The sequence below is a fragment of the Pteronotus mesoamericanus genome, unplaced genomic scaffold (assembly GCF_021234165.1).
Source record: "Pteronotus mesoamericanus isolate MK-2021 breed Mesoamerican mustached bat unplaced genomic scaffold, CSHL_Meso_final scaffold_54, whole genome shotgun sequence".
Taxonomy (NCBI): Eukaryota; Metazoa; Chordata; class Mammalia; order Chiroptera; family Mormoopidae; genus Pteronotus; species Pteronotus mesoamericanus.
In genome coordinates, this window is record NW_026555321.1 from 15,157,287 (window position 1) to 15,174,027 (window position 16,741).

At 39.0% G+C, this 16,741-nt stretch overlaps 1 protein-coding gene across 1 annotated transcript in view; it reads left to right on the forward strand.

Annotated features, from left to right (window-relative positions):
* EFHB (EF-hand domain family member B) overlaps positions 1-15,281 on the forward strand; it is a 48,250-nt gene extending 32,969 nt beyond the window's left edge. Inside the window, exons 10-13 of the mRNA XM_054594858.1 lie at positions 5,895-6,102; positions 8,823-9,029; positions 10,409-10,590; positions 15,108-15,281. Coding sequence (XP_054450833.1) covers positions 5,895-6,102; positions 8,823-9,029; positions 10,409-10,590; positions 15,108-15,281 — 771 coding nt within the window. The remainder of the gene's footprint in view (positions 1-5,894; positions 6,103-8,822; positions 9,030-10,408; positions 10,591-15,107) is intronic.
* Positions 15,282-16,741: the final 1,460 nt, after the last annotated feature.

Below are 16,741 nucleotides of genomic sequence, written 5' to 3' on the forward strand. Positions count from 1 at the left end.
TATTTACTTTTTTGGTCCTTGACAGGAAAAGTTGGCTGACTCTTGCAGTAGATCAGTGGTTGTCAAAGTATGGTTTGGTGTATCACCATCAGCCTCATTTGGGAATGTGTTTAAAGTGCACATTGCAATGCCCACCCCAGACCTACTGAATTAGGAACTCTAGGGTGGGGCCTACCAGTTATGCTTTTAACAAGCCCTTTAAGCGATTCTGATGCACGTTCAAGTTTGAGAACCACTGTTGTATGTTATTAAACTATAGTGTGCTGGGAGCAGGGGGAGGGAAGCTCTGTGGCCCTGGGGTAGACCCCTGAGATAGATACAATCTATACCTAAATCTGAATATTATATACACATAGTGCTATCAGTCTAGGTCCAAGTCCAATTTAGGCTATCTGTCCCCTCAGGGAGCAGGGTGTGGTTTCAGTTTTGAGAAGGCAATATACAATAATTCAATTTTCAAGCTATTTTAAATTTTATCTTTCGGTAAAGTCAGGTCAATCTAAAGCTGCATATTTACCTGACACTATTGTAAGTTATCACAGGATAGCTTTATCAAGCTGCATGCCTTTAGGTTATACTAAGGAACACTATTATATAAACTGCTTGTGAAACATGGTACATTTTTGTTAGTACGCCCACGAGACTATTTATTTTTGTCACGTGCATCCTCTTTCTGAGGAAACCTAGTTCTTTCTACAGGAAATAACTGTGCTTCATCTAAGTCTTTGGTTTGTTTTACCTCATGAACAGCATGAATTTTGTACTAATTGTCCATACCATTTTGACTTGGCAACCAGGAAGTTCAGAGCCAATTCAATGTAACACATCTAGTTTGTGAACATGACCTTACAGCATTTATGTTGTATGATCTTTTTATTCAAGTTTTTTCTTAATTTTTTCTATCCTATATTCTCTTTGCCTTGATTTCTTCTCTTTTGTTTTGGCTCTGTTTATATTTTGTACTTATTTTTATTTTTATTAATTGTATTTCTTTCCCTAGCCAGTCTCAGAACCATTTTAGAATGACTCTAATATAAACAAATAAAAGCTTATAAATAAATCTGTGATGATGCAATGGATCATAATCTTGATATGAGAAAAGAGAAGAATAACTTCAGTTTATCTTGAGAAGAAAATATATAATATTCCTATTTATCTTTCACTATTGAGTACAATTTTGAAAAGATACACGTTATAGTTTTTTTTTAATCTTAAAACAATTTTGACCACTCATTGGCTAATTAATTTTAACTCCATTTATTTTATTTGTTTTTATATTAGGGCCTGTGTACCTGTGTTGTACTAATGAATAAAAAGTGGGTTAATTTTCTCGCTTAAGTATGTGTAATTATGTAGAGACACACACCAATCAGTCATCAACTACATTTTTCACAAAGTTGTGTTTAAAGAAAATATTAGTATTCAACTTTTTTTCTGGTTTTTAATAGAGACCAATTGCTATTTACAGGTAATTTAAAAAGGATTCTTCAGAATTAAAAGCTAAAATAAGTACATTTTAAACTTAACTCAAATCCAAGCATCTTATAAAGATGATATCCAGGGAAATTTATATAGCAGTGGTATGAATAAGAAAGCCTACCACAATACATAGTGCTCTGCTTTTAAAATATTCTTCATTTTAAATGTATTTATTGGCAAGATGATCATCTCAATAGCTGCTGATTATCTTAGTGAACCACCAGGCATATTCCTTATGATAAAATTAAATTAAGCAGGGAGGAAATTACTGAGAATTATTTAATGCTGATACACCTTTTAAATAGTAAACTTTTAATCTGCACAATGTAGTGCTCAGTGTCCTTGAGGAGCTTTTCTTCTGAGAAGGTAATAAGATGTGGGTCTTCCTACTACAGCTGTAGGATAATTTTTGATTATTTGAATCTTATATTGTTGAGTGCTCATTTTTAATTTAATGGCAAAACAAAACAGAACAAATAAAATAGGGGATTAATTCTGCTATTTACTGAACACTCACAATACATCAAATATTATTTATTCTTTTTTTAAAAAAATATTTATTTATTTTTAGAGAGAGGGGAAGAGAAAGAGAGGGAGAGAAACATCAATGTGTGGTTGCCTCTCGTGGACCCCCTACTGGGGACCTGGCCCACAACCCAGACATGTGCCCTGACTGGGAATTGAACCAGAGACCCCTTGGTTTGCAGGCCAGCACTCAATCCACTGAGCCACACCAGCCAGGGCAGATCAAACATTATTCTGGATAATGTGTAGACTTTCCACTTAGGGAACTTAAAATCTAGAGGGGAAAATAATGCATCATGTCCAAGAGAGGTCACAATAGAGTCCCAAATTTTCAAAATAAATCTATATAATTCTCACTCCTTTTATTCTATTTATTATCCAGGGGGTAGCTGAGATGGATGGATTCCTTTTTGGGGACAGCTGCATTCAGAGCTAAAACTGCTTTATTATAAGGTGTATGAGTAGGAGCTGATAAGGAAGGTAGTCAATTTTTTGAGAAGGCTATTCTAGAGCTCAGTAGTACCAGATGGCTGTGAAGCGTTGAGAACAGGAAAGGTTCATTAAGTACCGTGCTTAACAGCTCATTGTTGAGTAGCTTTTGTGCTGTAAAGCACAACACTGTCAGACTGAAAATGGTCCAGAAAGCAAAGCACAGGACAGATTAATTTCATGAGCCATACTGTTGTGACTGGAGCTGGTTGATTCGACTTGAATAGCAATTCCATAACTTAAAAATGTGTCACCAGTGGTCAAGCACCATTATTAGCTCTGAGATGGGAAAAGATTTGATATAGTCAGCCTTCCAGGAACATGGAGCAGTGTCTTGTGTGCGATGTGACCTCCCTCCTCATGAGACAAATGGGTCATCCTTTGACAGGAGCCACAGTTTGGCCCACAGTGGTAGCCTCTGCATCAGAGGCACAGAGTGCTTTGCTTTGTGCCTTGTCTGTTATGGTGGGTGTGTTGCCATGTCTGGTACTACGATGTATCTAGGCAGCAGCGGCGGCAATCTGAACGGTTCAGGCTCAATCGGAAGCTTGATTCCAGTTATTCTCATTAGGGAGTGGACCCTGCTCATGGGCATCTGTATGAATTACCCAGAGAGCTCATTCAATAACTGTGATTTGTTTCCATAGTTTTCAGACTCAGAAGTGTCTTTAATTTTTCAGACTGGAGCTTTCCAAGTGGCAAACCAGACTGGCAGGCCATTGGCAATAATGCAAGAGTTGGTAACACTGTAATGGGTTCATCGAAGGGAGTATTGGCCAGAGCCATGAGAGCGGCCTTGAGTTCTGCTCACTGAATAGAGTGACTATATCTATTTTTGGTCCTTTGTAGCTCTCCTTGAGGTTCAAAGCCATAGCAGCCCAGTGAAGACCATGGGCTTTCCAGTTAGTAAACGAGGCCCAGGCACTTGGAGAGCCTTTGTGAACTGAGGGCCCTGTTGAGACAGTGGCTTTTGCTTGAGGTAGCAAAGATGAATAAAAAATTTCCCGAAAGGTTTGCTGCCCTTTTTCATGTAAAGCTAAGATGTTACTGGGGACAGGCCGGCTGCCTTCTTGAATGTATCATTACCATTTCACAAATGAGGTTTGTTAGGCCCTTTCTACCTTGTTACTCATTGAGTCTAAGATAGCCACTTCAAATTGTTTATCAATCTGGAAAGTCACAAGGCCTCCAGGTGTCAAGTGTTCAGTTTCAACAAGAGCTCAATAACTGTCAAATAGCTTGTTTTCAAAATGTGTCTACCTGGTTCCAGGGTTACGGGAGAAATGAGTCTTAAACCTCAAGGGGCACCTCCAAGTGAAGATTGCTTCTTGTTTCCTGAGGCTCTAAGTGGCAAAATCATGAAGACTTGGAGCTCAAAGTGGTCCTTTAAATTGTGGGGCCCCAAAGGTATTGATACTAGGAATTCCCTCCCTGTGGCTTTTTTTGATCCTAAGTGCTCTGGCTCTTCAGCACATTCACAGCACAGGTGTGTAAAGTATCAATATCAATTATACATTCAGTAGTGGAAGCCACAGAAATACACTATTGTTAGCTTTAGTTCTCCACTTCAAATGAACCCTGCCCACCTCCCCAGCTGCATCCAGTCCCCTCCCCAAGCCTGCAGGCTGAGTAGGAGGATGACTTTGGCACCTGAATCCAAAGGAGCCACAAAAGTTTGAGTCTCTGCCCCACTGAAGTTTCATGGCATACTGGGACAGATGTGTGTGGCATTTGATCTTCCTTGGGGACAGGGAGACTTTAGTCCCACATCCAGTCATCTTTCTTCTTAGAGCTGCTGAGGTTGAGGTACAGGAGGGAGAGATCAAGGGTACAGAGGGAGAGAGAAGCTTTGCACCAGTGAGTAAGAAACTGCTTTCAGTTTTGAGTGGTATTGTGGCAGCAGGCAGCTCAAAGAAGCAAACCACCAAAGTTATCAGGTCACACAAATGAAAAAAACCACTGATGTTTTCAATCTACACAAAGCCCCATACTGGGCCACAAAGTCACCATTATTGACACCATCTATTTCAGTTTCGAAGACCTCTTGATTCAACAGCCACAGCCCACATTGCTTTTTAGTCAAGGCTGTGGGGTTTGCATTTTTGGTTGACTTGGGTTTGCTGCAGAGGCTTTTATAAAGGAATCTACTTTAATCCAGGGCATTTGTAGCTTCCTTGTTAAGATAATATGTTTTAATAGAAACACATTTAAAAAAAAAGAATATGTTTTAAATTCTCATTCTATTTCAACATAAGGGTTAGGGACATTTTCCAGGCCTACGGATCTGACAACAGGAATTTATTTAGAATCATTGGGTCAGTTTCTTGGTCTCCAGAGATCATATTCATCATTGTAAATCCAATCCTGGGCAGAAGAGCTGAACACTAATCAACCAGTCATTTATGGTTTCCCTGCTCTGTCTCAGGAAATCTCTCTCTCTCTTTTTTTTTGGTTTATATTTTCTCCTTTCTTTTACTCTTTCTCTTTTTCGTCTTCTCTTTCTTGTTTGCATTATATTTTGTCTTAGAGAAATCCCTCCGAGAGGGCCAAAGCCCCCATATACCAGGCAGGACCCACCGAAAACATACTCAGATCTTTTACTGCCACCTTCAAATGGATTTAAGGTTAACTTCATAGACTACAGGAGGGGCTGAGCGGTAGGAGGTCCCGGCCTTTGGCATTCCTCCTTAACAAGTATTTTGTGCTCTGCTCCATCTCCCAAGTGAATCAGCCAGTTTCTGCCCAGAGCTGCCATCAATTTCCCTCCTATCACACTCAGCCGAGGTGCTCCTATATTTAGCTGTTCTCTGAAAGGGGTTAAAATTTCCCCTCTGAGGCTGACCACCAAATTGGTAGGAGGCCCTTCTAACCTGTAGGAGTGTTAACAATAAGCAAGCAACTGTCTCTGAATCCATCTCCCTATACTTGACTGGCAGCTACTTCCCCAATTTCTCTGCATTACCAGGTAGTGAAGTGGAGGATCATTTACTGCCCAGTTGGGACACCAGAACACTTTGAAAGCATGAAATGTTGTAGAGAGCTGTCAAAAGTACACCGCAGTGGTCAGATGAAATGGCAAGCATGAATCATGGCCACATCTGCTCTACCACAGTGTAGATAGCACGATGTAAATGAAAAGATTATTAAAAAGAATTAACAAAGATTCTGAACCACATCCTGCTCCAACTGGGGCTGAAATCGCTGTGCACCTATTAGAAAGGTTGACACAATGAAGACCAATCTTGCTTAATATTTGACTCCTTGTATGTGAAAAATAAGACAAATTCATTTAATGTATGTGATAGAACTCTTTCTGTTTTCTTAAATGAAATAATAGATGTTGCATACTCTGCTCTTAAAGACAATGCTTACTTCGCCTTTTTTTGCTTCATGTCTAACAGAAAGGAGATGGGGTGGTAGATAAAGCTGAACTTCGGGAAGCTTGTGAACAGGCCAACTTGCACTTGGATGAGAAGCTATTGGATCTGCTATTTGACTACTGTGATGTGGATAATGATGGGCTGATTAACTACTTAGAATTTTCAAATTTTCTTAACTGGAAAGATAAAATGCCTCTTAAAGAGTATGAAGAGAGGGTTGTCATTAAAGGTAATTTTTGAAACTTTGCTTAATTCTTAAATGGACTTTTATATTTTCATTTTTCTAGGAGCTCATCTTTCCTCAACTTTAATATTACATATTTAAAAATATGCACATATAGACATATTTACTTATTTGCTTGTTAATGCATAGGCTATCTGTATAAGGATAGGAAAGAATTGGATAACATTTGCTATTTCCAGGGAGGGGGAACTGGGTAGCTGAGGATAGGGTACCAATGAGACTCAACTTTTAATCTATATTTTGTATCTTTTGAATTTAGAACCGTGATTACTCATTTAAGAGAAAAAAATTAAAAATAAAAAAATGTATTCAAAAGCACAAAATAGGATATACAGTTCCTCAGAAAGCTGTTTGGAAACCATTTTTATAGAGTAATTAGCTTTCCTCCCTCAGGGAAAATCAATTAAGTAAAATTTTATTTTTTAAATTTTGTAACAAAAAAAGAAAGAAGACCATAATCTTTACATTTATTTAAATATTTTCATGACTACATATTATATTCCTGCCTCATTACGTATATATAAGTATACATGTATACATATTTGTATGTGTATATGCACATATTTAAACAGCTAAATTCACAGTGAATGCACCATTTTTATTTGTTTTTTCTTAAATTTAACTTTCAAATTTCTATGGAATGAAGAGATACTTTTATGTTTTCTGTTTACTTCATTTTCAGTTCCCTTGTGCTGTTGTATTATAAATTATGAAACTACTTCCTCACGCTTTGAAATTTAGGTTATTTCCAGACAGTTTTAAAGTAATATGGGTAATGCTATAATGGTTATTAACTCTCAGTTTTCTGTTTCTAATTATATCTCATTTCTTATGAATGTTATTATTATTCCAGAAGTTAACTCTCTTTGTATATTTTTGTTTTTCTCTTCTAAATGATTTTATCAATTTGCAACTTTATCAGCCAAGGCTGTGAGACAATTTTACTCCAACCATGTTTCACTAAGTGTCATTTCAAATAGTCTTATAATTTAGTTAATATATAATGATGCTTCATTTGCTTTAATTTTCAAATCTTGATTTTTAGAGAGGATTGACTACTTAAAAAGGTTGTTTACCTTTTTATTTTCCCTCTTCTAAAAAGTGAAGGTACTACTGTTTTCATTTTTATTCCTTGGTCGTGGCTTTCTGCAAGTCCTTGCTAGTCTATCCACTAGGGAAGCAGGAGGATCTTCTCTACCTAATTAAGCTCTCAGAAATATGGGTGTTTTCTTTCTTCTTGGCACAACTAATGAGTAGTGGGGGAAAAGCAGAAGCCTGGTTGTTTTCAAACCAGACTGTCTTTCAAATCCTTCCTGACTTTGTCAGGCATTTTCAATGAAATTCTTGAGATTTTTCGTCTTCTGAGACAGCGGCCAGTGAGTCAGAAGGGGCTCAGGGATTTTCTTATACCAAATTCTATCTCACTGTTGACTCCTGGAGGAAAGGTGAGTGGGTGGGTAAGTACTCTAAGACAGTGACTTTTGAACACTTCTCTGAGGAACCTCCCCCCACCTTTTTAAAGATTTTATTTATTTATTTTTAGAGAAGCGAAGGGAGGGAGAAAGAGAAGGAGAGAAACATCAGTGTGTGGGTGCATCTCGCGCACTCTCTACTGGGGACTTGGCCTGCAACCGAGGCATGTGCCCTGACTGGGAATCGAACCAACGACCTTTTGATTCACAGGCTGGTACTCAATCCTCTGAGCCACAGCAGCCAGGGCTAACTTTTTTTTTTCATATTTGAGCAGACTTCTGCTTTTTCGTGTGTGGGAGGGGTGGAGGTGGCAGGGAGTGGAGGTGGGGAGGGGATTAGAGGATCTGGAATGAGCTGGAATGCTTTCATGGCAACAATTGCCAGGTGCTGAATGTGGGGTGCCGACTTTACAGAGGCTCATCTTTTCTGGTTGGCCAAGATTTCCACCCTACTCTCATACTGGGACACCATTTGCCTTTGCAAACCTTGCTTGGGCTTTTTCAGAACTGAGAGTTCTTGTAGAGCATGAAAGACCACAGCGCCCTCTAGTGCTAGCCGTGGAGTTACCAGCTCTGTTTGAAACAATGTCAGGAATGTACCCCTAAATTTCAGAATTGATTCGGCAAAGCTAATCTGCAAAACAGACCAGAATCTTATAATTTCAGTTCTATTTCAGGGTTTTCTTTTCTACACTGATTTTAAGGTAGTTATTTATATAATCAGTTCCTGAGCTCAGAGAGAGTTCTCATCATTTCTCCAAATGGGGACACAGGGGACTCCCTTCCACGATCAGGTATGTGTGGAATTTACAACTCTAAATATGTCTTTTCCTATATCTTCCTAGGGCAGAGCCCTACGACCAACTCTGGCAATGCTATAGTTCAAGTTAAATATGAAAATAAGCTCTAATTTAAAAGAAGAAGAAAGAAAAAATAGGTTCTACATTTTCATTCTTTTAGATCTAAAAGCTTTATTCTAGAGTCAAATGAATGGTATGGCAAAAAGAAACATTAGACCCTAGACCTGGCTCTAATTTCCCGATGTATGACATTGGCCTGAACTTGTTCTCCTACAGTGGGGTGCTGGCACCAGTGGAGGGTTTGCACCAGGCCCAGCTCAGTTTCCACAAGCAGGAAGAAACTGAATGGGAAAAATGCTCTTGTTGCAGAGTTGTAAGAACCAAGTAGTAACTTCCTCCTATACTTTCCTCCCCTTTCCCACTTTGCTTAAAGGTAGAAAACCGGATTGTGCGAACTCCGCTGAGGTTAATGTTGGAGAATCTGAACCAACTCTCCTGATAAAACCTGAAGATATTGTCTTAAACGGGAGCTCAGAAAAGACTCTCCGGACGCTTCTCAGGCCAAACGATAAAGTTTCCAGTCACTATAAGACCTCTTCTTCTGAGATCAGTGCGGTTGTAGGAGCTGTTCCTTCCATGTGTGAGTGTGTCATGATATTTGTTGAGGTTTAAAATGCTTGGCAAACATGGAAGTGACATGTCCTTCATCTGTCCTTGCATTGTCCCCCAGTCTCTTTCCATTAGCCTGTGAGTTTCTCAAAGCCTAGGGTCGTTCATTTAATTCTGTATCCAAGCACCCAGGGGGTCTCAGTAAGCTTAGGCTGAACTGAACTATTGTTGGTGATGATGCAAGTGAAAGGATTCTCTCTATATTAATGAAATTGAAACCCTGATAGATCAGAACACTGACTGATATACATTATAGGACTACAGATGTCACCGGGTTTTAGGAGACTTTTAAACCACGTGATTCTTAGCTATACAGAGATTTGCCTTCAAATATTTGAAGAGCTCTTACAAAATGATTATCACTGTCTTCATCCTCCATTTATTGGTTTGCTAGGGCTGCCATCACAAGTATCACAGATTGCATGGCTGAAACAACAGAAATGCACCATATCACAGTTCTGGAAGTTAGAAGTCTAAGATCAAGGCGTCAGCAGGGTTGGTTCCTTCTGAGGGCGGTGAGGCAGGACCTGTTCCCTACCTCTCCTCCAGAGCTCCTGGTGGTTTGCTAGCAGTGCTACCACAGCGTGGTTTCTGCTGACTCAGCCCGACCTCTGCCATCATCTTCACATGGCCTTCTCCTATGTGAGTGTCTGTGGGCAAATGTGCCCTTTCTCCAAGGATCCTGGTCATAATAGATGAGGGGACTATTCCAGTAGGATCTCATCTTAATTACATGTACAATAACCCTATTTCCAAATTAGGTCACATTCTAGGTACTAGGGGTTAGAACATATAAATCTGGGGAAGATACAGTTTAACCCATGATACTCCTTGTCTCCGTATCAAGTATGATGAGTATTGGTTATTAGAAAGACTATTTTATGTTGGTCAAGATCATGTCCTTGGACTAAGGATATGATTAAGGATTTACATATTTTTCGTAACTGGATTTTATAGACTTGCTCTACATTCTGGTGTAATGAGGTCTTGCTACTCTTTAGGAGTGTGTGCCTAATACAAATATAACTGGAGTCATATATGCTTATAAAGTGTCAGTAGCACATTAAGAAAAAGAAAACAAGTAAAATTAATTTTAATAATATGTATAATTTTGTATATAATATGTATCTCCAAAATATTATCATTTCAGTGAGTCATCAATATAAAGGGATTAATTAAGTATTTCACTTTTTGGTACAAGATATTTGATATTCAGTGTGTATTTTGCACTTATAGCACATCTCAGTTCAGCCTAACCACATTTCAAGTGCTCAAAATAGTAGCGTGTGGCTCCTGTGTTATATGGCTCAGTTTCAAAATGTATGTTTTCTCCCCTCACTAATGTCCTAGGTTATCCCATCTATGGGGTTCCAACCATTCGGTCTGATATTCCTGCCCCCCGAATTCGTCGTATCAGTGACAGAACTAATTATGGTGAAGAAGGCAATGCCTATTCATTACTACATCCTAGTGTCTTTGGCCAGAAGGGAGTGTTTGAAAGAGACTTCTTCCAGACCAGATCAAAAAAAGAGGTACAGCATATTATTTCAAAAGGGTTGAAGGAAATGTCAGCTTGACCTAAATACGCAAATGTAGGAATGTTTATATACCAACAATTATTTACCGTTAGACTTTATAAAACTTGAGCTTTTATATTAACCATCAGAAGTCATCAGGAAACCCCAAATAAAAGACTCTTGAGGGTAATACTCAATTTGGTTGTCGCATTTTGGTACGATCCTTGAAGTAGAATTTAGTCTGTGAGTGTAAGCATTACTTTCACATCATTTATTCATTACTACTCATGATAAAAAGAAAAATGTTTTCCTAAAACATTCAACATCATTCTTAGTTGAAAAAAAAAAAAAGCAACAAAACCCTGGCTGGTGTGGCTCAGTGGATTGAGTACCGGCCTGCGAACTCAAAAGTTGCCAGTTCGATTCCCAGTCAGGGCACATGTCTGGGTTGTGGGCTGGATCCCCAACTCGGGGTGTGTGAAAGGCAACTGTTTGATCTCTCTCTCACACATTGGCATTTCTCTCCCTCTCTTCCTCTCTCTCAAAAAATAAGTAAGATCTTTTAAAAAGAAAAAAGCAGTAAAGATTAATCCCTTCTTTGTGTAAGCTCTTGAATCTCCAGAACCAAAGAGTAAGTATGGAAGGGCCTCTCCACCGCCCTCCTTCTGTACTGCTGATACCAGGCTCAGATGATCTGCAATAGCACTGATTAAAATACTCTGTCCTGTACTATGTGCCAGCCCATCTACCTTGTTTTTTTGTTTTTACTCAGAAAACATGGTCCTCATATCTCAGGTCATTTTTTTCCTAGATGGGTTATAAAGCAGGAGCAGCCAGTGAGCCACTAGGGTTCAGAGGGCCCAGCGTTAACAGCAAGTGCTTGGTCAGACATGCATGGTTAGTGCTGTACTTGTGATCTAGCCAGTAACTGCCTCCCCAGAACCTTCATAGCTGGAGGCAGAGATGATACGAATAGACATAGGAAGGCTTCTGGGACTTGAGATGAAGGGTTGATAGTTTGAAAACTTACTAAATACTAAATTAATAATAGGTTTCATTGCAACGATCCATTCTGTTGAGGTGTTGGAGACAGGAAGGGAGAAGCTCAGAGGAGGATGGTGGGTTCCAAAGGAGGAACTCAGGATCCCCCACAGCGGGTCAAAGAAGAGACACGCCTAGTCTGCGTTTTCACTTCCTTCAATCACTTCAAAGGGCCTGTGAAAGAGAAGGTCATGGTTGCCAAAAAACAAACAAAAATCTCTCACTTGTTTTATGGAGCCTAAAATTCTTTAAACTAGGAAGTTGTCCTTCATTTCACAATTCAAGATGAAAAGACCCAAAGGCCTGCTTGAAGTTAACTTGGGAATAGATGTGGGTTTCTGTAACAGTACTATATTAGCTAATCAGTACACAGTGGAATGCTGAACGGGGAGGAAGGCCTCCTGGGAAGGGGAAAGGAAGCCCACGTGGAGCTCTGGGAAGCCCAAGGCTGACTCTGGCCACTCAGGCGTTCACTCTGCAGGGCCGCCCTCTACCTGCCACTGGCGTGGGAGAACAGCAGCTCTGCACAGGGACCTGGAGGTGTTTTTGCTGTATAGCCACAGCTGCTGGCAGAGATGTTCTTTGGAATTTCAAGTGTATTTGATTATACTGTTAATTTCCCACAAGGGCACATCATTTCTAGGGGGCCTTTTAATTGTTGTTCAGATTCTGTTTACTAGATGTATTCTGCAACCATTCTATTTCTTTGGCTTCTCTATTCCCTGTCTAACCTTTCATTTCCCCCTTTGCTTTCTTTTTTTTCCTGTATGCTTTATAGTAAATGGTTTTCCCTTTTAAATTTAGTTTCCTTTTTTTGTTTATTTCAAATCTTTTATTCCCTCTACTTATTCTAACATTACTTTTCACTGCTAGTTTTTTAAATTAATTAATTTACTTTTTTAATATATATTTTATTGATTATGCTATTACAGTTGTCCCATTTTTTTCTCCCCTTTATTTCCCTACACTCTGCACCGCCCCACCCCCCAAGATTCCCCCGCTCCCTTAGTTCGTGTCCATGGGTCGTACATATAAGTTCTCTGGCTTCTCCATTTCCTATACTATTCTTAACCTCCCCCTGCCTTTTTTGTACCTACTATTTATGTCACTTATTCCCTGTACGTTTTCTCCCATTCTCCCCTTCCCCCTCCCCTCTGATCTCCATTTCTATGATTCTGTTCCTGTTCGAGTTGTTTGCTTAGTTTGTTTTTGTTTTTTTTAGGTTCAGTTGTTGATAGTTGTAAGTTTGTTATCATTTTACTATTCATAGTTTTTGATCTTCTTTTTCTTAGATAAGTCCCTTTTACATTTCATATAATAAGGGCTTGGTGATGATGAACTCCTTTGACGTGACCTTATCTAGGAAGCACTTATCTGCCCTTCCATTCTAAATGATAGCTTTGCTGGATAGAGTAATCTTGGATGTAGGTCCTTGCCTTTCATGACTTTGAACACTTCTTACCAGTCCCTTATTGCCTGCAAGGTTTCTTTTGAGTACTCAGCTGATATTCTTATGGGAACCCCTTTGTAGGTAACTATCTCCTTTTCTCTTGCTGCTTTTAAGATTCTCTCCTTATCTTTAATGTTGGGTAATGCAATTATGATGCACCTTGGTGTGTTCTTCCTTGTGTCTAACTTTTTTGGAACTCTCTGAGCTTCCTGGATCTCCTGGAAGTCTATATCCTTGGCCAGATTGGAAAAGTTCTCCTTCATTATTTTTTCAAATAAGTTTTCAATTTCTTGCTCTTCCTTGTCTCCTTCTGGCACCCCTATGATTTGGATGTTGGATCATTTAAGGTTGTCCCAGAGGTTCCTAAGCCTCTCCTCATTTTTTTGAATTCTTCTTTCTTCATTCTGTTCTGGTTAAATGTTTATCTCTTCCTTCTGCTCCAAATTGTTGATTCGAGTCCCAGTTTCTTTCCCTTCACTGTTGGTTCCCTGTATATTTTTCTTTATTTCTCTTTGCATAGCTTTTGCTTTTTCCTCCATTTTGCAACCATACTCAACCAATTCAGTGAGCATCCAGATTACCAGTGTTTTGAACTGTGCATCGGATAGGTTGGCCATCTGTTCACCCCTTAGTTCTATATTGGGAGCTTTGATCTGCTCTTTCATTTGGGCCATATTTCTTTGTCTCAGTAGGCCTGTTACATTGGAAGGGGAGGAGCTTTAGGTATTTGCCAGGGTGGGGCAGCCCAGGTCACTGCATTGTGACGCTATATTGGGAGAAGGGTCTGAGAAGGAGCAATGTCGCTTGCTCGGCTCTTGGCCAGGTTTCATTCACTTCCCCCGCTACCCACAAGCAAATTGGGCCCTTTTAATGCTTGTTCCCAGGTGGGTGGGTTTGTATAGGTTCTAGGACCCTGTGGGTCTTTCCAATGGACCCTCCTGTGAGGCTGGGAGTTTCTCCTGCCACCACAGTCCCCAAAGGTTTTTACCTCCAGAGGTTTTGAGGCTTTCTTTTCCTGCACTGGAACCCTGGGTTGCGAGGTCTGTCCCTCTCCCCAGCTGTTCCTCCCAGTTTATCTGCATGTGGGACTGCCTGGTCTGTCAGAGGCCACCTCACCCTTCCAGCCCTCCAGCTGCTCTCTTGATGCTTGTCTTCTCCGCCCCATCTGCCCGTCTCCACTCCTCCTACTGGTTTGGATGAATGTTTCTTCTTTAACTCCTTGGTTGTTTGACTTCCGTGCAGTTCAATTTTCTGGCAGTTCTGGTTATTTTTGGTTTTTAAGTCTGTTGTCCTTCTTTTGGTTGTGCGAGGAGGCAAATTGTATCTACCTATGTCTCCATCTTGGCTGGAAGTCTCACTGCTAGTTCTTAATCTTTCTTTTCTTATACTTTGGGACAAGAGAAGCATATTTTCCCTCTTCCTTAATCTCTTTTAATAATTATTATTGTGGAGTGATTATTGATAACCAAAGTTGCTGGTTTTCAATATGCTCAGATTTTAGTCTGCTCAGTTGCTTGTGCATTCACAATCTCTCTGGCAGTTGCGTATTCAGAACTCAAGTTTTCAGCAGGCTGGTTAGAGACATTTTATAAATGTTCTTATTTTAAGAAGAGAAACTGATTTTCAAAGGGCTAACATGACATAAGATCATAGAGACAAGAAGTGACTGAGATGGAAATCAAATCCAGCAAGTATTCTATTTTTAACTTTTTCTGCTAGAATTTGGTTGCCTCCCTTTAAAATAACCAAAAAAAATTAGAGCCGAAAGTAATTTTATGCATTGGCTATTATAGTTGAACACCCTCATATTCATCTTAACAAAATTATTCCTGAAATGAAAGTACTGGAATTTTGATATTTGCTCATTATTACAATAAGCACATGCACATGCATGCATGCACACACACCCACAAATTACCTCCTTCTCCCCCCGCATACCTTTTGTTTGGATAAATATTTGTAGTCTTATATGTTACAAATATTGTAAAAATACAAATTTATAAATTTATAAATTAGTTTGACTTTCAATGTTTTCTTCTAGATTGCACAGATATTATGTAACATTGGTGTCAAGCTTTCTGATGAAGAATTTGAAAATGTATGGATTCTTGCATCCAAAAAACATCACAGAGGAGAAGTTTGTATAGAGAACATTAGAAATGTTCTAGATGAGCTGCAACATGCAGACCGGATTAAGTGTAAAACAACAATGTGATATTTTTGGAGTTTATTCATTTAAATAAAAGAATTGTTAAGTCTGTGTTCATCTAAAATGTTCATTCCATTCTGGCTTTAGTTATTAGTAATCACTGTGGTAGGACTCATATGCCTGTATGCATTGCTAATAAACTATATTTTGGATTTTAAAATTTATTTTATTGTTTTTTTTTTTTAAGAAAGAACCAAAGAACTTGACAAAAGCTTGGAAAGTCACCAACGGCATAGTTTGGAATGATATTAGAAGTTTGTAATGTTTAGTATGACTAAGAATTAATTGCATTTTAGTTGGTTGTCTGAAACTCAGTCTGGTTTGTGATGTCGGGTTCACAAAAATTTAGCCTTCCACATTTTGTTAATTTTTGGAGGGCATCACTATAAAAATGTAACCTTAGCGGGCTTTTATTTTCTTTGGGCATCTGAGGAAACAAACTTAATCACAAGGAGCAGATTTAGAGAGCAGAAACTTGAGTTCCAACAATGACATCATTGCCATTCATTTTTAATATCTTTCTATGGGCTGAAAAGCATGTTGTCCTTGAAGAATATGAAGAGAACACAGCTGACCCACCATTTAGATGTAGCTTTAGATAGTGTTTAGTAGCAAGTTGTATTGAATCATTCCTTCCCTCATGCCTTGGTTCTTTGATATACACATGCGATGCCCAACCTGGATGAGGTAGGAATGGGAAGGTGTGTGATCCCAGCGCAGTGGGTTTTTTTCTGTATTGTGGGTTAAATACACAAGTGATGCTTTATCAGTAATATAACCTGATGAATTAAATGATCAATAATGTGAATTCTATCAATATTTCTCTGTGATAGACCTTAACCTTTTGTTATTTGTTGTCTATTAGTATGAAAAAGTACCGTTTAACTTAGACATTATGGTTATACTGTAGTTTACCATTACTTAAATAAAGAGAACTAAGGTTTAAAAACTTGCTTTACCCAATCTCTAGAAAAATAAGTTTATAAGAGATTTATTATATAGGTAACTTACATATGTTAAAATTTTTAACTTTTTGTTTTGAAATAATTTGAGACTCACAGAAGATTTGCAAAGGTAGTACAGAAAATTATTCAGGGCTGTGCTGGAACCTGCTCTTCACGGTCCACTCAAGTCAAGCATTTCTTCCGAGCATCGCATCCAGCCACCCCACTTTGGTAGCTTGACACTTAACTATAGTGCGAGGATTTACACTAAGGAAACCAACAAAGTTACAGATTAGGAATCCCCCACAAATGAGCCAGTTGTTCAACATTTTCAAGCATATCTATGTCTGCGTGTCCATTCATCTATCCATCCATCTACCCATCCATCCATTGACAAAGACACATTCATTGACCAAACTTTAGTCAGGCTCCTATGAGCCCTCTTCTCAACTAGGATTTGACCTTGAATTTCTGTGTTCATCCATACTGGGCCTACATTGCCCAGTTTTTTAAAGAATCCTC